The sequence below is a fragment of the Mus caroli genome, chromosome 13 (assembly GCF_900094665.2).
Source record: "Mus caroli chromosome 13, CAROLI_EIJ_v1.1, whole genome shotgun sequence".
NCBI classification, from domain to species: Eukaryota; Metazoa; Chordata; class Mammalia; order Rodentia; family Muridae; genus Mus; species Mus caroli.
Genome location: NC_034582.1, coordinates 88,151,672 through 88,176,671, shown reverse-complemented (window position 1 = coordinate 88,176,671; position 25,000 = coordinate 88,151,672). Strand labels below are relative to the sequence as shown.

At 41.8% G+C, this 25,000-nt stretch overlaps 1 protein-coding gene across 2 annotated transcripts in view; it reads right to left on the bottom strand.

Annotated features, from left to right (window-relative positions):
- Positions 1–25,000, bottom strand: part of Ap3b1 (adaptor related protein complex 3 subunit beta 1) — a 202,794-nt gene that overhangs the window by 51,557 nt on the left and 126,237 nt on the right. For both annotated transcript variants that reach the window (XM_029468582.1, XM_021180280.2), the window contains exons 21-22: positions 15,515–15,587; positions 8,785–8,891 (exon numbers count right to left, since the gene is read on the bottom strand). In XM_029468582.1, the coding sequence (XP_029324442.1) occupies positions 8,785–8,891; positions 15,515–15,587 (180 nt within the window). The remainder of the gene's footprint in view (positions 1–8,784; positions 8,892–15,514; positions 15,588–25,000) is intronic.

The following is a 25,000-nucleotide window of genomic DNA, read 5'->3' as shown; positions in this document are numbered from 1 at the left end:
TGCATTGTTCTGATCTTGTATCATAAAGGCAGCTGCTTGCCTATCATTTGTACTTTCCTCGTTAATCCTGACTCAGTGAATTAACCTCTAATTACAGCCGTTAAAATTGAAATGAGCCTCTTGTCTGGCTGGGGCTGCCCCCTTTCAGTGCAGGACTCTGATGGAAAATTTTAGGGTCAATGACTATGTCCTATGTCATGTCTGATAGGTGCTGAAGATGTGAGGAGGTAAATGTTACCTTAGAAAGATGTGCTCTCAATTTGCAAGAGCTCTCTGCTGACAGGAAAATAAACTCAAAATAATGTTTCTAAATTCTCAGTTCCTCAGGACGTACTTTTAACCAAATTAGGAGTGCACGCGAGGACAGCAGAACATGGGGTACACAAAGATGCATTCAGCCAAGTAAGTTCTACCAGTAACACTCTCTCTCTCTCTCTCTCTCTCTCTCTCTCTCTCCATTTTATGGTCTGAAACAGTACATGTTAAGTAACAAAAGGAATATGTCAATGAGTATTATTTTCTTTAAAATTTGACATTTATTTCTTTTGCATGTGTATCTGTGCGTGTACATGAACATTCTATGATGCGTGCATGTAGGTCTAAAGACAACTTGAGGGAGTTGGCTCTCTCCCTCCACTGTGTGTGAGTTCTAGCAGCTGAACTTAGACTGCTAGGCGGGATGGCAAGCACTTCTGCAGAGCCACCACAGCAGCATCCTCCCACTTTCTAGACATGTACTTAGTGACACGGTAACACTGAGAGAAGAACTCTGTAAAGTGACATCAGCAGAAATGAGTCCTAAGAAGCAGGAGGGTGGCAAGGAATAAGTTCATCAACTTAAGCCTGTCTGATGCCTGCCTTCTGGGCTAAGCACCGGGCTGAAGAGGTCATGGCACAGCCTCCGCCCATCTTCTAGGGACTCAAGCAACTTTCCTTTCTATGATATTTGGTGAAGTCATTGGAAATATTCTTATTTAATGCAGAAAGACTTCCAAAACTTTAGAGCTGAAAAGGATCTGAAAAATAATTGTTCCAGCTCCATGATTCCACAGACGCTCTGATTTTATTTTAACACTGATTATGGGTTTAAATTTATTAACTGCTGCACCAGTTCATAATTTTATCAAATGTCATGTGAACTTACATATTTAAAACCGCTTTAGGGAAAATTTCACATGAACACAGAACAGAGAGGCTAATGTAGTAACAGTGAGGTACTCCTCACTAACTTTCAATGCTGTCCACTTAGCACCAAGAGAGTAAGGAGGCTTACATGCATGAGACCCTGGGTTGGACCCCTCATCACAACAGGGAGGGACAAGACACATACCATATGTGTTATCATCTGTCTAATCCAATAGTTTATTTTACTTCTGAGGTAATTAACAAATTGACATAATTTTATGAACAAAGTTGGTTTGTATCTCTTACAAAAAAGTCTAAAGAAACCCTAAAATACTATGTTTCATACCTAAAACTAGACCCTACTTCCTTCATTTCCCCTCCAATCACTCCGTGTTCACATTCCCCTGACCATTTATGCATCCCCGTGCAGAAGGCTGTGCACACTGCATGCGGCTCCCTTCATCTCGTCTACATTTCTGCACACTTGCCCCAACTGTGTCCACACACCCGTATGCAGTGCTTGCTTCTCTGAGCCAAGTGTGATGCAGGACTTCAGTGCTACTTTCAGATTCTGGGGAGGTATTTATAAATCCAGTAATGTAAAACAGCTGCAAACTTAGAGAAATAACCCTGATTGATAGGCTTATAAAAGATGTATGTAATTACATTCCTGAATGGTTTGAATAACAGTGTGTCTGATCTATTCCAAGATAAGTGGTTTTTACTTTTCTCTGATATTAGGGTCATATACCGTACTTATCTATTTTTACTTCATGCTCTCTTGTCTCTGGTAATAAATTAATTTTGTAGTGTTAGTTGGGAATGTACCTATAGCTGAATTCATTTTATCTTCCTTGGAAAGGAAACAAAGTCTTTATGAAATAATAATAATATTTTTCAGGCTTTCACGTTCAAAGATTTAACACTATTAAATAAGATAGCTTTATTTATTTATTTATTTATTTAACCATGTCATATGTTAGGAAACAAATTTGGTATGCTTTTAAAGAGAACAGTGGTAACAGAAGTTAATCTAACTGATATACTAGTATTTAATATGTGACTGGGCAATGCCCAGTGACCTATGATATTAAAACTAGGAGAATAAGACTTCTTTACTGCAAATGGCAAAATTCAACGGAAGCAGCAAGACCTGAAGGGTTACAGCTGACAGCTACACAAAGTACTGTTGGTTTTGAAAATAGAGAATAAATCTACCAGAAAGGAACATCCCCTAAGAGCAATCACATTTTAAAGTGCCTCCCACTGCCTACAATCGTGCACGTCGGCTACCGAGTAAAGACAACATCATCATCTTAGGAAAGCGGCACTGGCTGAGCAGTGGCTCGTCTCAGCTCTGGCAATGATGACCTAAGGCCAAGCAACAGCAACAGCAGCACACAGAGGACAGAAGGAGAAAGGCCCATGGCTTTCCTTATTGCCAGCCCTCCAGCCAGTCTTTGAGGTGTGTGTGCCCTTGTGCTCTGTGTTCACTAGTAACTGTAACTGGCATCTCAGTGGACTAACCGGGAAGCTCTACTGTCACACTTAAGTCTTAACCTGCTCGTGGGCTCTCTCTCTCTCTCTCTCTCTCTCTGTCGGTCTCTCTGTCTGTCTGTCTCTCTCCCTCTCGGGGAGCGCATGCGCACCTGGGCGACCCTAACAGATTACTAACCACTAATCAACTCGCACAAGTTGACCTCTGACCTTTACCCATAACAATGTAATTTTTAGATAAAAGACTTAAATTGTTATGTGTGTTTAAACTAATTAAAAAAATTTACAAAAATAGCTGTAACTCAAAATCATTTATAAACTTTTCCTTTTTAAAAAGCACACTTCTTTACAATCTAGAAAAAGAAAAGAATGGCCTCTGGCAACAGTAGGGCCTCTAGGCAGAACAGGGAAAAACACCAGGCCACAGTATGGCATAACTTCAAGTTTAATTTCAAAATTAAACCAGTTTCACCAAGAAGAGAACTGGATAAAAGAACAAGACAGGACGTGGCTAGGCAATGGAAGCCCAAAATACTGTCAAACTTTAATTAAAAAATGTTTTCAATTTAAGCAGACCCAGGCCAGTGATTTTTCATTATTTTTACCACAGTTCCATGACTACTGACATTTTCATCAGAACAAATAAAGGGTTTTCCCCAAATTTAAAATGACAAAATTATTTTAAAATTTGACTCGTAATTTCTCTTCTAAACTCAAAGGAATTTGATCTTAGCTGGACCTGTCTCTTTGCTTGGGGCTGAAATATATCTTCACTTTTAAAACCAAGTTTGAATGTACTTCTGAGAGTGCTTCTACCATGTCAGAAAGCAACCTTGTCACAGACAAGCGACCATCTTCAGGAATGGCACCGTGTACCACGATAGCCATGCTTACTAAATACAGTCACTCAGGAGGCCTCCCACAACCATCTGTCTGCTCTTACAGAGTAACCCACGGGAAGCCTGCCTCTCTAGTGGTATTAAAGGAGTGGGACACATGTTCATAGAAATTTGAGGGACAGAGCAGGGGGTGGGGGTGGGGGTGGGAAGCAGGAAATGGAGGGGAGGAGGGAAGGAAAAAATGAGAATCTCTAAGATCAACACTCGACTCTGGATACTGAAACCCTAAAGCAACGTCAATCACGGGCCTCATTACCACACACGATTATCCAGTAACTCCAAAGGTTGCTCCGACAGATTTCACAGGGAGGGGATCCAATCCTTCCCCTCACCCAGGGCTTGCTCTTTCTCTCATGTGAGTTTTAAATCAACCGAATGACCTCCATACTAAAGCAAGTCTGATGGAGGCTCTTCTCTCTTACTGAGTTTTTATAATAGAATACGGTCAAGACCTCCCTTCATCATGGAGACTGCTAATCTCATTAGATGTCATTTTCCTATAGTAAAAAGTCACAAGCCTATCTAGTAGCTAAATTTCTATATTTCTTGCTACAACTAATGTCAAAAACTAACTTTAGAAGCTCTTTCTGTGTGTGTGTGAATGGGATGGGGTGCCCGGCCCCCCATTTTGTTTGCTCAAATCCAAGTGTTACCTGTGGTTTCCTCTTTCGCACTCTCCAGTGTCAGTCCTTGAGGAGGAGAGAACAGGAGAGAATGGTCCTTAGGCCACAGGTAAGATGCGCAGACCCTGGGTTGATGCTGGTACGTCCATTATTTGCACCAGGGCATCATGGGAGCATGAAATAAGGATTGCCACATTCGAAGAAGGCAAATGAAGAGAAGGTTGCAAAAAATTAGCCTTCCATTGTATGTTTGAGAGCAAAAGTAGCTCAGACATGTCAACTTAAAGCTTCGATAAGAGTTGAAAGCACAGCAGGGACGTACGGCTCAGGGAATGTCACTATTGTTTAGAATATGAGAAAACAACAAATGATGGCCTCTGAGCAAGACTATGCTAGGCTTGGAGGCACTTGATTTGGGACAAAGCTTCTTTTTCACACCGCTGTAGACACAGTGATGGCAGGAGTCTTACCTACTCTGCTCAAATTAAGTCTCTAGCCTGAATAAATACCCGAGCCACCAAAACTGGGGTGACACGGTCTTGACCTCCTACTGCATTCCAGGAAAGATCAGCTCCTAAGAGGCTACCTCTAAATGTTGGGATCACCCTAGTTATACCAGGAACTGCTACATGCAGGCCCCTTGGGTCCACAGCTGCCCATCACCGTGGTGAGTCATGAAAGACACCTAACAGCTTACATTAAGAGGAAGTCTGGGGTGGGGATGAGTTTTGGGGCACTCTGCAGCAACCTGACTTTTAGGGAGCAGGGAGGGCTGTAGATGAAACACAGTAGCAATTCAAGCATGCCACACAATGAAGCCTCAGTAAAAACTCTGAAACACTGAAGTTCAGTGAACTTCTCTGCTCAACAATGTCACCCAGGGTGCGGAATCCACACTATGTGACTCACTCTTCGGCTGAAATAATACCTTAACCCAACGTACAGTACTTTCCCTAAGTCTGTGAGTTTTAATGAATTACTAAACCTGAGGGAAATGATCTTGGGCCAGTTTAGATACTACAGAAGGACCATACCCATTTGACCCTGATTTTGGCCAATTCCAAAAATACCATTTTAACAAATTAGCAAGCACGTACCCACCAGCTCGGCTGACTCCTTCCAGGACAGTCTTGGAATTGCAATACACTTTACTTTTGCTCTATCCTGACCAACTTTCTTAATGAGCCTTACTTCACTCTTAAGTTAATTCCCTTAGGAGACAGCGATCCTTGTAGGCCATGCCTGTTTTATTTATGGTCAAATAGCCAGATCTTCTCAACCGTATAGCGCTGCTGTGTCAGGTGCATAAAAATGCACTTAATGAGTCATGTTCATGGTGACATCACTGATAAGATAAACTAGAAAGTCTCTAAAATGACTTTTTAAAGAAACTGTGTGGTGTGTATGTGTTCATGTGTGTGTGTGCATATATGTGCATGTAGAGGCAGAAGGCTCTGGGTATCCTCTGTGGGACCTCTTGTCTCAGTCTCTCTGGTGCTGGGCTTACAAATATATGCTGCTGTGGCTGGCGCTTATGTGAGATGTGGAGATGCCAACCTAGGTCTTTACACTGGCTAGGCAAATGCTTGACTGAGCCATTTTCCTATCCTAGAGGGATAACTTTACCTGTTGTCCTTATAATGAAATGATGGGATCCAGACATAGAAAGCCACCTAAGTAACAGAGATTGGAGCTTCACTACACAATTCTACAAGTATTAAATTTCTCATGATATTTTTCTTATAGACAAGCAATCCCTCTTTTTCATTTTCTTCATTCCCACAAGAAGCCAAATAATGCAAAAATCTACTTCATCTGTGTTGTCGGGACCTAATGTAAACTTGATTATTTAGCAGTAAGCAAGTGATCAGACCCATTAGATTAAGGTGTTTGTCACTGACAAACACTGCCATGTGTTTCCTTAGGAGCCATCTACTGGCCAGGCCCAAGCTGTCCCGTACAAGGCTGAACAAGCGCTGTGCTTCCGATCCTGTCAGACTGCAACCCCAGGCTCTGGGCTCACAGTGCTGTCGATTTTGTCCTCCCTGCTTCCCCTCCTCCTCACTGTGTGATCCAGGACAGCCTTAATTCTGTGATCTTCCTGTCTCCACATCCCATTTAACCAGCACACACAGGCCTGCATAAAACTTTTCTTTAGGAAAATCTTTTGGTGTGAAAAATTGTTCTTTGGGTTTCTGTGTATATATTTTGGTTAATTACAAGAAACAAAACTCATCAGATACAAGGAAACATTCAACTGGAATAAATTTTAACGAACAGCTATGAATAGCACAGCCATACATATACTAAAGACAGGTTTCATCTATTTATTTTAACAAGCCTATTTTAAATCATCCCACTGCAACTGATTTTACTGCTTCACAACTGACTTTTAGGTTTATATGTACACAGAACACTAGAGTTAGAAAAAACAATGACATCTGTCCTACCATCACCATTGGAGAACCAAGACACCAAATGACAGCCTTAGTTACAGTCAACTAACTAACTGTGGTAATCCAGACAGCTGTACTGGAAACATCCCAGCCTTTCATAAATGCCCTCTCCACATTTGCTTTAAAAGTACTGTTCTGGACAATGTATGATTACAGCTTGTACTAGCTGGTTTTGTGTGTCAACTTGACACAGGCTGGAGTTATCACAGAGAAAGAAGCTTCAGTTGGGGAAGTGCCTCCATGAGATCCAACTGTAAGGCATTTTCTCAACTAGTGATCAGGGAGGGAGAGCCCCTGTGGGTGGTGCCATCCCTGGGCTGGTAGTCTTGGGTTTATAAGAGAGCAAGCTGAGCAAGCCAGGGGAGGCAAACCAGTAAGGAACATCCCTCCATGGCCTCTGCNTCAGCTCCTACTTCCTGACCTGCTTGAGTTCCAGTCCTGACTTCCTGACAGCGGTTTGGAGGTTTAAGCTGAATAAACCCTTTCCTCTCCAACTGCTTCTTGGTTGTGATGTTTGTGCAGGAATAGAAACCCTGACTAAGACACAGCTTGATTAAATTAAAATATAAAAATACACAAAACAAAAATCCATAATCCTATAATTCAGAAAAATCAAGTTTTTAGTCTTTTATTTTTCCTGTTTTACAAATGCCATTGTATAATTTTGTAAAACTGAGATCTAGATACGTTAAATTTCTGTCCCTTCACACTTGAACATATTTTGTAGATTATAAAATTGTTCTTAAGTAAGTTTTGCCATATTTTATTTTCCTGCCATCAGACAAGGAGGTTGACAAGCGAGTAAACTGCCGAGTTTCTTATCTCCCAGAAGTGGACCTGCTGAGCGGAAGTAGAAATGTTCTGATGACTCTGTTATGGGCAGCCATGACATCCAGAAGAATCAACTTAATAGCAGCAGACATTGGATTTTGCTAATGCCAAGCAAAATGGCCCTTTAAATGTACATTTATTCATTAATATGACTACTGCACATTTCCATCCATCATCATCTGCACTTCCTCATAAATTTATAATCCATTTTATCATCTGTCTACTTACAAACTGGCTTGCTAGAGTCTGATACACACACAGAAAAGCATGTTTTAGGTGCACAGCTGGTTGGTGATTTCCCCCTAAATGGAATATGCCCACACAAGAACCCCCCTCAGGAGTCAGACTGTGGGCAGCACCAACTCTCCTATGAGGCCCTCTAACAAGTCTGACTGGTTTAGTGCCCCCAGCATCTGCACTTGGAGGAGAAGCAGCTCCATGTTCCCGGGGCAGCCTAGACAGCAGCTGCCTGCCCACTGATGATACAACAGCGATTCCCAGATATATGCGCTCACCGAAAGCTTACGGACTGGTCTATCTCATCAGGTCAGGCATAGCAACAGGTCGTATGTTCTACGTAACATGCTTGATTCAAAGCAGAAAGTGGGTGGGCACAACACAAAAAATATATACAGAAAAATGATTGCAAGTTCAGACACTGACAGGTTGACAGTTTTGATCTGTTTTATGATAGGCAAAATTCTCACTTCGTTAAAGTCATATTCCCAAAAAATGTTGATTTTTTTTTTAAGAAACCATTATATATAAATAAATCTGTGAAGAAAACAAAGAGAAATTCAATCCTGGGCTTTTAAAATGAAAATAATAGTGAAATTTTAGTAGCCATGTGGTGAGATCAGAGGATTATGGGTTAATATATACAATAATTAACTTTTATTCTCTGCCTCCACTACGCAGAAATTTTACTTTGTGTAGGGACAGTCGATGGGCCCAGAGTGAAATTATGAAACAATGCACTTCTGTGTATGTGATGACTTCTTAGGTGAGTCTGTTTGTGTATGCATCTTACTTCATATCCCCACTGGTAAGAGGCACATGATTGTCTAAACACTACCTCAACGTGGCAAAGAAGCCTTGTATATTATAGACATAAGACAGCAAAAAAATATTCACATGATAATTAGATGTAACTAGAAAGCAGAAGAAAGACAAGAAGATAAAGGTTGGTTAAAGTTAAAAATCATTATAAAGTTAAAAGGTCTGTCTGAATCCAACCTCTGTTAGAAGAGGCACTACTGAAGACTGAAAATTCTTTATCAATTATTTGATTTTTTTTCATTAAAAAGATCATTTGTATCATATGGACATACGTGTTACATGGAAATCACTTACGTTGATGACTGATGAAGAAGTTGACAAGTTTAGACCTTCAAGATCAGCTATCAAGCTTGGAGAAAGGGCTGGTGTAGGAAGGGCAACTGGGGTGGATACTGGGTTAACTGGAAGAAAAGGCCCAAATAAGTAAGTGTGCATGAAAACTTAATTCATATTATTAAAAGCAGCATTCTATTTTGTTAGTAAATCTAATTTAATTAATTTGATTAATGAACGTATGACAATTCTATTTAAGGCCCTGATTTAGTAATGCTATTCTCAAGTCACAGCAGTGATTATTAGCCTGAGCTTTAAGCACAAGGCAAACCTTCACAATTCGAGGAATAAATAACTTGAGTAAGAGGTAGTTTGGTTTTGTTGTTGTTTTTTTGTTTGTTTGTTTTTGTTTTTTAGATTTTTAATGGCTAACCCTTATCACCCAGAACTTCACTAAAAGAAAATGGTAAGACACATTTTCCACACTAACATAAACAATAATGTAAAGAGATTTTTTCAGCTAGCTCAGAAGTTTTTGTTTGTTTGCTTGTTTTGGGTTTTTTTTGTTTGTTGGTTTGGTTTGGTTTGGTTTGGTTTTTTTTGAGACAGGGTTTCTCTGTGTAGCCCTGGCTGTCCTGGAACTCACTCTGTAGACCAGGCTGGCCTCGAACTCAGAAATCCATCTGCCTCTGCCTCCCAAGTGCTGGGATTAAAGGCGTGCGCCACCACAAGGCTGCTTCACTCATTTCTTTAGTTTCCATTCTAAGCAATAGGGTCCATCCCTAATTATCCACTCACTACCACAAAGCTATGTGCGACAGCTACCATGCAACCACGAAAGAATCCTGGGTCTTGAAAATCTGTTCAAAATAAAAACCCTATTCTATGACTTGACAAGCATTCCTAAGAAGCCTGCCTACAGGACACCTGAGTCCCCAGCCCCCTTTCTTTTCCACAGGTTTATGAGCCAAACCCTGACAACTGTACTTCTCATGCAACAGTTTGCACTTTAGTGGTTTGGGTCCTATTAGCCTATGAATACTTCGCCTTACTAGCTCTAGTTTTTAGTACTGTCTCAGCTGTTGAACTGAAAAGAAAACCAGGAGGCAGAAAAGGGTTAGCTTCCAACAGCTTCTCTCTCCAAAGCAACACTATGAAGTACACTTTACTTAAGGTGACACCACTTTTCAGATTCTCTCCTTTTAGTCTTACAGGATCCTGGGAATGAGGCAGAAAAAGTACTAGTTCATAAAGTTAACAATGAAATGTTTCTTTTTCAAGATAAGGTCTTTGTTATGTTACTTGAAGAGAAAAAAAAAGATAAAACCCTTTAAAAATAAAATGACATGACAGTTTTTAAGTGATGATGCCAAGAAAGAAAATCTTTAAAGGAAATCTCAACTCAACAAACAGCACACACAGTAGAAAAGCAGAGATGGGACTGGGTGTCTATGGCACTCAAGTCCTTGGTTTCCCCACTGTCTTTATATTTAGCACAGCTGCAGCATTGTTAATACAACCTTTAGATTCCCATGAATTTCCCTACAAAACACTGGAGTGTGTGTGTGTGTGTGTGTGTGTGTGTGTGGTAGCTGACATACAAGCTGCACGGATTCTGTTTCCCCTTTGGTCAGCTGGAAGAGTGCTGGGCTCCCAGACGTGCTAAGGCACCCAGCCTTGTGGGGCTTGGGGGTTTCACCCCATCCTCACCTGGAACAGCAAGTACCCTCTGAGTCACCTCTGCAACCCGTATTTTAAGACTTTCAACAAAACATTCTTTTCTTTGCTAAAGTATGTATGACAAAGATTTATACAATTATTCTTGTGATTAAAACTCTGGTTCAAAATTAAATGCAGCAGCAGTCCACAAGGCCCAGCCTGTGGCTACCCAGCTTGTCCCCAGTGACTAGCTGCCTCACTTGCTACTGTCACCATTATCCCTTACCAACACTTGCCACGTACAAGGTGCAGATGTAAATACCTTCACAGGCAGCAACTCACTCACCCCAGAACAGAACTGAATTCTGTAGACCCAACAATGACAGCACAGAGGCTGTGATGGTTATGTTAGTTATCAGTGTGAGTGGATCTAGAGTCAATTAACAGATAAGCTGCTGAGTGCGCCTCAGAGGGACTTTCTTTATCAGTATGGCAGCAGTTTCTGGTGGCAGGTCAGATGAAAAGATCTGCAGAGAACAAGCTCTTGCTTCTAGCCTGCTTGCCTTCAAATTGTGCTGGCAAGTGCATCTACCCTATTTGCATTGCTGCTGCAGCTTCTGCTTGCCACCACCACTCCTCATTGAGTCCAGCTTCTTAGGCGTCTGAGAAGAACCAAAGGCCAGTGCTCTAGGAATCCTCCAGACCTTCAGTGACAGACTGGGACTCCCAAGGCACTAGCCTTCTTGACTGAGCAGCCACCAGACTCTAAGCCTCTCCAGTGTCAAGGCAGCCACGGGGGGCTACCTAGAGCTCATCATTTAGCCAGTCGAATAATAAGCCCCTTTCAACATGCATTCATTGTACTGGTTCTGTTACTGGAGAGGACACTAAATAATTCAGAGATCAAATAAACTCACCAGTGTAACACAGCTAAGAAGCAAAACAAAACTGAGATCAAACTCTGCTGTTTAGGCGTAGTGGCATGCACCTTTTATAATGTTAACACCCTGGAGGCAGAGTCAGGTATCTCTGTAAGTTTGAGGGTGACCTGGTCTAAATAGGAAGTTCCAAGTCAGCCAAGGCTACACAGTGAGACTATCTCAAAAAACAGGAGACAAACTCTCCAAGTCTCCACTGTCCTCTTTGCCACCTCACTGTATCTCCTCACCCACACACCGCCGGGCAGCATAGCCTCCGCAGTTCGGCTTAGGATGCTGTCCTAGTGGCTATCTGGAAAGGCTTCAGAGCTACTTGAACTCGGCTTTCTGACCGTCCCATTTAGATAATTTCGTATGGCAGACTAAAAGATATTCCAGTTTCCAGAAGGATACCGCCCCCTCTACCCCGGCCCAAGGCAGAAAGTATATTGCTTTCTCAGAGTCCACAAACAGACTGACGGTCACTATCCTGACATGGATAGTTTTTCTGACACCCATATAGTCAAATAACTTCATAATCCAAAAGAAATGTCCAAGACTTAACATCCTTTCCTTTTACCATTTTATGAATGGCTGAAATAGAAAAACTAACTCATGAAACTGGTTAAAGGCATGCTGGGCTAATGCCTGTGTTCACGGCAGCACCCTCAACTGCTGCGTCAGCTGGGCTTATTCAAAATGCAGTCTATTGCTGGACCTTCCTGGGTGAGCCAGCCACTGGAGACTCCTGCTCCACGCCCTGCTCAGCCCAGCTTACCCTCCCGACTGCTCTCCTGTCTCCCTCTGCTTTGTTCATACTGAAGGATGGGTTACATCTCATGACACTCAGTGCCCATCGCTGCCGTCTCTCACGTCAGTCACAGAATGGCATTCTCAATGCTGGCTATTAGGTCTGAACATGAACTTTCCCAGGCCTCAAGGATTAGAGGCGTGGTCCCCAGTCATGGTGTCCCTTTGGGAAATGCTGCATGTTTATTTCCGTGAGTCTTTAGTTATAGGATGCAGGACCCTGGAGGATGCTTCTGGCCTCTACCCAGAGGCCATGATGTGGACAGCCACCCCCACACATTGATGCTTCAGTTTTGCCTCGGGCCCAAGGTAAGGGCCATGGACTGAATCCATGAGCAAAATACATCTTTCACCGTTTAAACTGTTTCTCCCAGGCCAAATCAAGGAAAAGCAAAAATAACTTCTCTGTTGGCTCTCAGGACTCTGAGTTTCTTGTATCAATGTATTTATTTAGGTCTTCAGCATGTAAGGATTAACTGTAGCCGGGCGTGGTGGCGCGTGCCTTTAATCCCAGCACTTGGGAGGCAGAGGCAGGCGGATTTCTGAGTTTGAGGCCAGCCTGGTCTACAGAGTGAGTTCCAGGACAGCTGGGCTATAAAGAGAAACCCTGTCTCGAAGCCTACCCCCTCCCCCCAAAAAAAGGATTAACTGTATCACAATAAATACCCAGTAAGTTTCTCTGAATGAAGAAGTGGACAAACAGAGCACTTGTTTGCAGCTCTCCTGCTGTGCACTGCTCAGTGCCTTTCCTGAAAGCTTAGCCTACCTCTCAGAGACCAAGGCATCAGGCTGCTGTGGAGCCCTTCCAGCAGGCAATCCAGAAGCTGCAGAGGGTGGAGACAGCATCCCATGCTTGGCTTCAGCTCTGCTCAGACCATACTTCTCCCAAAGTCAGTTTGCCCCTCCCTATTCTTATGTAACTTGCACTACACTTATGCCACACTTATGGAAAAGTGCATGTGGATGTGTTTGCTCAGGTAGAAACACCTTTGGCTAGAGTTTAGTTCCTAGAAGAGAGAATTCTCCTAATGTGTTAAGGCACCCGGCAAAGTCCTTTGAACTTAGTAGACACTCCATCTATAGACATAGCTGAAATAACTTTTTAACAAGTATTTCTAGTATCACATCTGACAAAGAATGTTGAAAAAAAAAATTAACTGTGTGGGTACTAACAACAAAGAGAAATATTTCCTACGTCAAGTTGCTGAGTTTTAAAAACAAGTTGAGATAAAAATCTCCTTCCTAAAATTTCCTTCCTTCCTTGTCTTTAAGAAACAAGTTGAGGCAGCCAGATTTCTGAGTTCGAGGCCAGCCTGGTCTACAGAGTGAGTTCTGGAACAGCCAGGGCTACACAGAGAAACCCTGTCTCGAAAAAAACAAAAAACAAAACAAAACAAAACCCAACAACAACAACAAACAAGTTGAGGCAACTTTGTCTCTTTGTATAAAAATGATTATACCTAGCATTTCCTCTGAAAACGCTGTCTCCACTGTTCTCATGCTCTGCACGCACGTTATTATGGACTGGCTTTTAAAAATTATTTATTTTTATTTCATGTGCATTGGTGTTGTGCCTACATGTATCTTTGTGAGGGCATCAGATCTTGGACTTACAGATAGTTGTAAGCTGCCAAGTGGGTACTGGGAATTGAATCCAGGTCATCCGGAAGAGCAGTCAGTGCTGTTAACCACTGAGCCATCTCTCCAGCACATGACTGATAGGCTTTTTTTTGAGACAGGGTTTCTCTGTGTAGTCCTGGCTGTCCTGGACCTCACAATGTAGACCAGGTTGGCCTCAAACTTGCAGAAAGTCACCTGCCTCTGCCTCTACCTCTGCCTCCCAAGTGTTGGGATTAAAGGCCTGCCCCACCATGTCTGGCTATGTCTTTATGTAGAGCATTACAATGAACTTGTTCCTAAGTTTCCCAAGGAGCTACTACATCTCTGGAAATGAACTAATGGAGGTCTGAGAGTTGGTGACTTCAGAGCTTGGAGGTAGTGCCTGCCACCAGAAGGTGGAGGGCAGCGCTGTCAGCAGCAGCAGGTCACTGGGCAGAGGACCCTGTGGGTGTGCTTGAGCCAAGTAGCAGTGGCTTCACATTTGGGCAAGAGGCATAATCACCTGTGGAAGGAGCCTCACTATAATCTAATGCAGCACCAGGATAGCAAGCGAATGGGTTTAATACAAGCAAGGGAGAGATGTGACTTTGTGTTCAATGGTAGGATAAATTTCCAAAAAGAAAGACCAGGCTAAGGGACACACATGTCCAGTTTGACAGAACTGAGATGACTCCTAAAGGCTGTGTCTGTCTATGTTCCTATGGAGGGCACCTGTAGTGCGAGCACATGCAGCGCTGTCACCCGGCCCTTACTGACACTGGATGCTGGTAAACTGAAATCTTGGCTAGGATGGACAATGTGATCCGGATTTGCTTCTGAGTTTCAGAAACAGCGTATGTCAGCTGTAAAGCAATGGCTTTTGCTGCGGTACGCAATGCATGTTTTTGATTCTACCTTACTTAATGGGACATCTTCTTCCATCAATGCAGTATACATACTGCATCTACTTCTAACCACAGATCACCTATGATACCAAACCTTATCATCATCGCTACTGTGGTCAAATGTGTTCTATTTCTCTAGAGTATTTTTCTATATTATACACTTTTATTCTTCTCTCTTAAGAATTTGCTATGGCTATCAACAATAGACGATATAAATAGCATGGATCTATGAATAAATGAGGTAACCCCAAAAAACTTACCATCTACATAAGAGAAGTACTGAAAATGAGACCTTTGAACATTCAAGAGATCTCATATACAGTTCCTCTCCTACTACAGAGTCGACCTAGCAACAAAGTTCAAGGCACTGCCCAGCTCCACAGCACTGAATGATTTCAGAGCTGTAACTGTGTAACCATGTAAAGTTGTAGGCACCTGAATCCTTAGACCCATCTTTGCTTGAATGAAGACTTTCTGCTGTTAAAACACTGAAGGAAAAGCCAAGCTGGCCAGTCAAGGCTTTGAAGCCACTGTAGGCTAGCCTTCCTTCTGCTACTCTCCTAGTTTCCTCCGGCTTCCTTAGGCACCTGTGTGAGTCCCCACAGCCAGGATCTCACAGTGTGGATGATGGGAGGCAGGACCATTACTTGATGTTTTACTTAAGTAGAACCAACAGGTCTGCTGTTCTCCTGTGACACAGAACTGACATGCTCAACCAGGGAAAGGCACTGGCTGGGAAATTCCCACCTTTTCTGATATATCTTTACAGCAGATGCTTCTACTTGGGAAACCTACGAGAGAAGTGCTATAAAAACACAGAACACCCATCAATACAGAGCCAAGGGACATTCCAGAACTTACAATCGTCCAGATCTAGAAGGAAAACATCTTTGGAGGGAGGATGTCTTTCTTGCTGGGGTTTTCTTTCTTTTGCCTGTAAGACATTGAAATCTCACTTCAGATCCTGTCTAAAGAAAACTTTAAAGTCTTCTTACCATCACCAAACAAGCTTGGTTTTCATTCTTGGTTTTAGAAACAAAAACACAATTGAAACTTCTGTACAGTGATAGAATCACCTTCCTGAATCAAAGTTTGTATTAGCATTCTGTATTTCTTCCTCATAACACATACTGTTACTTATGTTAAAATACTTTGTATTTAAAGAATATTTAGACCTTTAAAAAGAAAATTTAAATGAAATAATAATGATTTTACAACCTGACAACTTTTATTTGCTACAAAACAAAAAACAAACAAACAAACAAACAAAAAAAAACCACAACGAGGTTCTCAGTAGAAGGCAAATAAGGATTCTTCGAGATAACTGCTAAACAGGTTTACTTAAGGAATACTCAATCCTACATGGATAGAGCTGACGTCCTCAGGCCTGCAAGAGGCTGGACTCCTTTCTCAGATGTCAGTCTGTGAGAGGCACTGTACTACATACGAGGTATTCCTCTACGAGGTTGTGTCAGAAGTCAGCACCAACAGTACCCTTGACAATGGCCTCATTTACCTTCATAGCATTTTATAAAGAGTAAATATTTAAAACATACCAACTGAAAAGCAGGGCTTCTTCCATGACAAGTTGGCTCATTCACTGTGAGCATTCCTTCCCATGGCAGTGAATATAAAGCCTTAACTAAGCTTACCCATCTTAATGAAAATAGTATAACTGCATTAGGGAAAGGCACAGTTTGTACAGTGCTTGTTGTAAAAATATAATGAATTAGGTCCCCACACCCATGACAGAGCCATGTATATAACTCCAATGTATGCTGAGAAGGTAGAAACAGGAGGATTTCTGGGGATTGCCAGCTAGCCACTGCAGCTTAATTATGTTCCAGTGTAAGATGGAAAGCAACTGAGAAAGACACTGGATGCTGCCCTCTGGCTTCTCCACACATAACAGGTGAATGGACACTCACACCACATGCATCCACATGCAGGCACACATCCCATCCCCTGGCACACAGTTAATAATAATTAAGGAGCACGGTAAACAAAACGGTCAACAGAGAGTAGTGCATTAAACTGATACATCTGTATCAACTTCGCTTGATCTGTTTGTGTTTTCTTTTAGGTAAATTCTCAAATCCAAACTAACAATTTTACCTCTTTTTGTTTATTCAGTAATCAGATTCTGTGCTCAGCAATGGAAATCATCACCTAGACAAAGTCCTTACAAGAGAAATTTAAGCTTATTGCTAGCATAAAGTATGTGTCACTGAAGCAAAAGGTCTACTTGAGTGCTGGCACACTTAAAATAGCTTGCACATAACCAGCATTACATAACCATATGCTTGGGCGTGGGGTGGGGGAGGGCGGGTAGAGAGATGGCTCAGTGAACTGATGGCACAGAGGGCCTGAGTTCAATTCCTAGCACACACATCAACAGCTCACAACCACCTGGAATTCCAGCTCTGGGAGATCCTTCACCATCTTCTGGCTCCTGTGGCACTGATTGCATGTGTGCATGCGTGCGTGCACACACGTGCACTCTCGTGGGCACACACGCGCACACAAACACACACACACATGCACACTTTTAGAAAGGCATCTGGGAAATAAGGTTTTCACGTGATTAAAGTTCTGCTTGTATTCTCCTTTACGCCCACATTCAGAGAATTGTTCAAGGATTAGATAAGAATACACAGTAAAAAAAAAGTATAACTAAAAGGAAAGAAAATGAGCACGTTGTTTCCTTTCCTCCCAACCACTGAAATCGCAAAGCCTCCTACATAAGCTTTCACTCTATCCTTCTTTAAACACAAAACAGCTTCTGGCCCCTCCAAACTGTCCACATCAGCAACAATGTCTATCTGCAAGAAAACAAACACACACACACAAAATGTGAGTTTTGAGACTGAAATTTAAGTTACAAGTTAATGAGAGCAGGTTTAGAATGAAACTGCCATCCCCAAGTAGACTTTGATTCCTATGATAAAATCATAACCCATGGGTTATCAGCACATTCCTTTTCAAACTGCTGCGCAGAATAGGTGTAGCTTCCTGCCAGGGAAGTGACAAAAAGTCTTCATCAAACTATAAGCTCACCGCCTGAAAAGTTAGAAACCTATCAAAAAGAGATGAAGTTAGAGCTGAAGGCAAGCCTACCCCTCTTCTGCAGGACAGTTGAGAATAGGTGTCGTTGTGTATTAAGCACACATCAGGTCCTACAGAGCAGAGGAGCTCCCAGTGCATCTGGTCTTCCTCTTATCAGAAGCCTAGGAGAGAGGCAAGCAGGCTGGAAAGACAGGATTCCACTGACTTTCTGAGGAAAGCCAATAAGCAGCGACTGAAATACAACATTAGCAATAGATGACGGTCATTTCCACCAGACTGGCAAAGCCTTGCACTCCGAATCAAGGCTATAAAACACTTCATGATATGCTAGCACGCTTCCCCTACATTATATTTCATTTTCCATTTTAAAAAATCCATAGTAAGTTCACAACATTTTCATACTTAAAGGATCAACTATAAAAATAAAAATCTGAATTCTAAACAAAGAAGTTAAGAGGCCCGTCTCATCAAACATTTCTCCATTTGCAATTCATCTCGGTAATAGAGACAGAACCTGGGCAAATGCATATAGGACTTGAGGCAGGAGATTCTTGCTCAATGCATAATTCATGTGCTCCGCCTGCAAAGTGTGTAAAATGAGGATTTCACACCGTTGCATGAGCCACGGAGCTGCGGAGAAAAGGCAGATGAAATCATATTTTACTGTGTGAATTTTATTTCTTACCCTCCCAATATTTACACAAAACCACCATTGACAAACCAAGCCCACTGACAGATCACCCACTGTTTCCATTGTGTTAGGACGTGAAAGGAGATCAAGCAGAAAGATAGACAATTTGTTTTTGTATATATTTTTTTAAATAGAGAATTAGGTTTTTAACAGCTGAGTGACTATATTTGACTTTTATAAGGACAACAGTTACTGATCTTAGATCTGGCTACAGGGCACTGCTACCCATCAACTCGCTGCCTGCAAAGCTGCATATGGTCCCTATGGGATTCATTACACACGGACACAGGAACATTTACAAACTGGAGTAAAAAGTCACAGGGTTACGAAACTAACTTCTAGTTAATGTCTTTCATTTCAAAAATAAAGAAAGGATCTTAAATTCTAAATACAAATACAAATATGTAACAATCTCTGTAAAGATTTTGCATGCATTATGAATATCCATTTGCATACCTTACAGAAAAGTGAAGAAGAAAGAATAACAAGTGCCAGGTGTTTCTGTTGTAGAGAGGATTGAAATGTAAAACCCCATGAAAAGTTTATGGAACTCTTCTGCTCTTAATGCTAATGAGCAATACAAGAGGTCTGAGCAACCCTTCACCATCAGAGAAACCTGCTTCAGCTGGATGGTTTCCCTTTGTTTTACAGATCTCAACGAAAATCAAATGACATTTCTTTCTTTGAAGAATTTAAAATATTGACTATATTGAGAAAGACAAATGTTGAAAGAGACAAAGCTTTGAATTTTTAAAATAAAGACCAATACTCCTCATTAGCACAGAAGTTAAGGGTTTCAACACCTGTGAAGACCCAGGAGAAGAAAGCCTTGTTCTTATTTCTCAGAGAACAAAAAGCAGCCTGCAAATGGTTTCTTTGCAGGGCTCTGTTCATAGCACACAGTAAAACTGCATTGTCACCAAGACTCTTTCACAGGTCAGTCACCATTATCACCAGGTCTTTCTATTAAGGAAATCTTAACATTTGCTGATCGTCAGAGACTAGCCTGAAGTCACCAGGGTAGGTCATCAATTTCACAGTTCCCCCACAGAAGGACAGCAAAGCCCAAAGATGGAGAAACCCTGAGATAATTATGGACACTGCTAGGAATACACAGTACGAGTGTCCTTCCATATCTAGTTCAGACAGTAATCTCATGACCCAGGTATAGAAATATGCTTAACGTTTAGTAAGTGTTAAGTGGAAGAATGCTAAACACGTCATATTTATTTCACATTGTTAGGTTATGTCTTATATATGGTATATGTAATTAAAACATTGTTAACACAGGACTGGAGTGGAATATCAGTTGGTCAGTGTTTGTCATGTAAGCATGAAGATCTGAACTCAGAATCCTAGCACCCACAGAAAGAGACGGGCACTGCACCTGACTGGAATGCTAGCACCTAGGAGGCAGCCACAGGCAGATCCCCAGTCAACACTCGTCAACTAGTCCAGCCAAATCTGGAAGTCCTGGTTCAGAAACAAATCTTGTCTCAAAAACTCAGGTGGGAAGTGACGGAGGGAGGCAGCTGATAGGAAACCTCTGTGCTCTTCCGAATGCACACCCATATACACTGAACCCTTGTCAGGACCTACACACAGCCACCACACAGTCCCCTAGAGGAAACACTGCTAACATGTAAAACAGACACATCCCCAATGCATCATAACCATGATTCCAAACTCCCACTTTCCTCCCTATCTCTATGTGTAAGAGCTGGAGCACACCGTAGAGAGCTCGCAGCATAGCTAATGTGTGAACAGCAGAACATCACCCCATGACACAAGCTGAGGAGGAAGGAGCACTCCAAGAGGCTGCTTAGCTTCAGGGTCTGATGAAGGGGAAACAACATTAGCTCAAGTACAATATTCCCATCTGCTAAACACATCCTAGTGTGCAGATTATAAATTGTTTATGTTACAAAAAAATGTAAGACACACAGATACAAATGAAAACCACTTCCACATGTACTAGGTCTATATTGCTGAGTTTTCTCTCTACTCTTCCATATAAAAATATTTTCCTTGACACTGAAAAAAGTGTGTAAAAGTGCTTAAGATATAGAATTCTTAAGAGGGATTTTGTGGGGTTGCATATGGTTCAGTGGTTAAGGGCAGTGGCTGCTCTTGCAAAGGACCTAGGTTCAGTTCCTGGCACCCACACAGTGGTTCACAAGTGTCTTCAGTTCCTACTCTCTCTTCTGGCAACTGTGGCCATACATGCATATACACACAGGCACACACACAAAATTAAAAAAAAAATCTAAAAAAAAAATCAAATTTTCTATAGGTATTACTTGGGACAAAAAGATTATTTTATAGAAACAATACTCCAAATATTTTTTAGATACATTTTTCAGATACCTGCATATAAAGGTCCACTTGTCCCTAAAATAATCAAATCTTAAAGCAGATCATGGCTATGGCACATGGACTAGGTAACAGACCTTTAAGGAATACAGATACCCAGGAGGGATGCCCTCCCAGCCGCACAGGGTCAGTTCCCTGCTGTCACTGCCCACTGAGGACAGCCAAGCACATATGTCACTGTTAGAACATGAATAGATTAGGATGAGAGAGGAGTCAGACATGGTGGCTGAGGCGTTCATTGAAACTGGATGGCAGCAAGGTGTCCCTGCAGCTTGATCCAACCACTGTGCTCAAGGGAGGGGTTGGAAATACCCATCTGAGGATGACTGTGGCAAAGGTCTACAAAGCTGAAGGAGAGTGGATCTAGACTGCAAAAGGAGGAAAGAAGAAACAGAAAAAGCCAGATGCAAAATCTGAGGGTCTTGGTAATTATGTAAACTCCCAGAGCAAAAGAAGCCGGAACAACACACAGGAGCCAGTGCGACTGCTGGAGTGAGGTGTACACTGAGCGCCAAATCCCAGGGTGACTGCTGGAGTGAAATGTACACTGACTGCTGAGCCCTGGGATTACAAATCTAGTAGCCACAGACAGGCCTGAGAACCTGGTCTAAAGAGAGACAGGGATAATTGTTACTAAGCTAGGACTCTAGTAGACGATGGGAGAAAGAGGCTGTATGGCAGGAAACATGCAGGGTCCTAACCACCTAGCAGGGCAGTATGTGCGGAGAGAGAGGGACGTTACTAAGAAGTAACTGAGTTTGTAAGTAGGAGATGGAGGGCATGAGATGCGCCCTGCTCCACTTCTGGCTCTCCTCTGAAGGCTGAAAGCCACGACAGGGCTCTGATGGCAAAAGAGAAACTAGTGGATTAAGTCTCTAGCTGCATATGTAGCAGAAGATGGCCTAGTCGGCCATCATTGGGGGGAGAGAGGCCCCTTGGTCTTGCAAACTTTATGTGCCTCAGTACAGGGGAACGCCAGGGCCAAGAAGTGGGAGTGGGTGGATAGGGGAGGTGGGGGGGGGGGCTTTTGGGATAGCATTGGAAATGTAAAATAAGAAAATACCTAATTTAAAAAAAACAGATTACGAGTGCCAAGAAGGAAGATGTGGGCTCACAAAACGGGGTCAAAGGCAGCAGAGCTTCATCTTATGACATAACAAAGGAAGCTGAGCTGATAGAGAGCACCTAGCCAGAGCTAAATGTTTACAGAAAAGGTAGGTAAATGAAGTCCTGAAGTGTGAAGACAGTGACTCACAGTGGTCTTCTGAAGAAGGAAATACAAAGTAGGGTCACAACTGAAAACAAACTTAAACTTTCAGAAGTGTTTAAAAGGAGTAGAGAAGTGCAGGAGCGACAAGCCACAGGGAGGCCAGGTCTCAGTACAACAGTACTCATGCTGCCATGAGACTGAGGCCAGCCTGGTCTACAGAGCAAATTCTAGGACAGCCAGGGCTACACAGAAAAGCCTGCAGTCAAAAAAACAAAACCAACAACCAACCAATCAAAACAGACAACAGCAACAAACAAAAAGCTCCAACTGCAGTCCATGGTGCGCTTGTACCTTTGTCTCCCTCAGGACGGGCTGTAACAAGGCAGGGATCGGCTTCTGCTTTGCAGACAAGGAAGCTGAAGCATCAGAGTGCTACCTCCCCACAGGAACGCCACACTTGACTCACGAACCACCACAGAATTAACAATTTGGGAAGTCATGTACTCCAGCTATCTCAAAGGTCTTGTGCTGACACTCAATGTGCCCCAAATGCACTGTCCGGATGAAAGAAAACTAGTAAGATTCAAGTTGTAGATTCAAGACATAAATTTTCAGCGCCCACTCTGTCAGCTAAATGAAGGCAAAGAGGCTACCATCTGCCTTCATTACTCACAATCTGAACAAAAGCCACAGCATTTGATAGAAGGGGGAATTAAATAAAGTCACCTATTTAAATAAACACACACACACACATGCATATACACACACACACACACAAATGCTCGCCTAACACAGGAAATGGCATCCTAAGATCAACCAAGTGCGTGTGTGATCTGAGGAGAACATGGGCACAAACAATGCACAGCGTTGACTTCTCAGGGAACAGGACCCTGCTCTTCACATTCTTGGTCATCAAGATGTGAGCTCCTCACTGGAGTCCCCAATGAGGAGGGAACAAAATGTCATGACTGACTTCCAGTGCCTCTGTGGATGCTAACACTGCACAGGCAGTGGAGTCTATAATTTTTCAATTTTACAAAACCGTATAAGAATAACTTACCCTAATTACATCTGTCATTTATAAAACACTGGTCCCTCCACCCCACCCCTGTTGTACTTCCTGTCACTAGTCAAGGCTCTTTATTTAAAAAGATATTTAAGCTTTTTTTTTAAAGTAGAAAATGAGAATATGTAAAACTCTCCAAGTGTTTTTGAGTTCACATTAATAACTCAAAATCTCTACAAGTTTATATGACTTTTGAAAAATGGAAGTCTTAAACTTCATTATATAAGTAAGAATTCAATTTTTAAATAAGTTTTATGACTTGCAAAAATATTTGAAATAAAACAATATAAACACTTGCAGTGTTTTAAATATTCTTAACAATTAATCTGGATGTAGAGGGCCTACCTGAATGAATTTATTTTCATTTCTGGCCACTCAGATGACATACTAAGGAAAGTCAGGTTGACAGAATTAACATGTAGGTTTTTGTTGTTGTTGTTGTTTTAATTGGTTTAAGAAGAATATAACAGTGAACGTCAGCTTCTGACGGTCACTATCCTAGCCACGCCCACCCTGACACTGCCTATCAGCGTGATGATCATTTACAGGAAAGAAGCAACAATCTGAGGTCAGAAAGGCAATCGTGGTCAGATCCACTCTTCACAGAAGAAACTTTGTTTGCAAGGTCACCTCTCCTGCTTTTTCATACTAAAAGGTCAAGCACAAATGTTCAATTCAGATTCATACATGATTCTTGCATTTGCTCTAAAATAAGTAAGTGTAACTAGCTAAATAATGTATACCTTCAAACTTTGAAAACATTTTGATAGCATTTATTTATCATATATTTACTGTGACATATTTTAAAAATCGTGTTGGAATCAGTACTGTATACTCTCCCTGCATCTGCAGTCCAGTGCTCGGGGCTGTCTCTGAAGCTTCCTTCCATGTCACCTTTAGCAACAGTGGCCTAAGCAAACAGCTCTCTAGCGGCTCTCACTTGCTTACAAGGCCGGGTTACTAGGGAAGGATGTGGGGGGAGTACAGATGCTCTGCTTGAGTGCGGTTGTACCAAGAGTGCTGAACTGGTCTTCTTTAGTTACTCAGCTTTCTAACAAAACACTCACCTTTCAAAAGTATTTCATTCTTTTTCGTTAGTTTCTGTCAGGAGCCAACAAGAAGAAGCTAAAACCTAGGAGGTGATCTTCCTGAGATGGGTCCACCTTGCATTAAAATCTATGATGGATTTGCTCTTGTAGGCAGGGCCCAGGAGAAATACATTTTAGAAAGGATTCCTGCTATTTATATGCTTTTCCTATTATTATTAAATATATATAACAATTACTGGGTATTAGCCTACACTGTTGAGCAGATCTCCACAGAACAATGAAGATGTTCTGTCTTATAAATACATGATTTCTTAATCCTTAATATAATCCTATAAGAATTCCTAAAATTATAGTAATTAAGCTCTTTTATAACACTGCTATTAAATCCTTTCTGATAGTCAAAACTGCAATGAGAACTCTGCCAGTCTCCATGTATCGTGAGGTAATTGCTTCTGAGATAGCAAGCAAGCATCTACTACAGACCACATTCCAAGAGGTGGTAAAACCATTGACCAAAAGTCATAAAAAGGGAACTAATGATTTTCTATAGGTGATAGGATAGAACATAAAATATTGACTGGGTTTATGCATACAAAACTTCACTAGTTACTTTGTCATAAACGCATAGTTTTTAGCTCGCCACAAACCTGCTGAGTGTTGGCACTGATGATATCTGTTTAGCCAGATAATCTCTCCTAATGGATTCTCATGTAAACATCCTCCAGTGTACACTCATTTATGATTTGAATTTATGTGTAGACTTGTGATGCCCTTTTTACCATATGATTATGTATCCTGGAAGATGTGTAAGTGCTGAGGACTAAGAGAGGAGGACATCTGCTTGTCCCCGTCTCTCTTAGACAGCCCTTATCCCTCCTTTTCATTTTCTTTT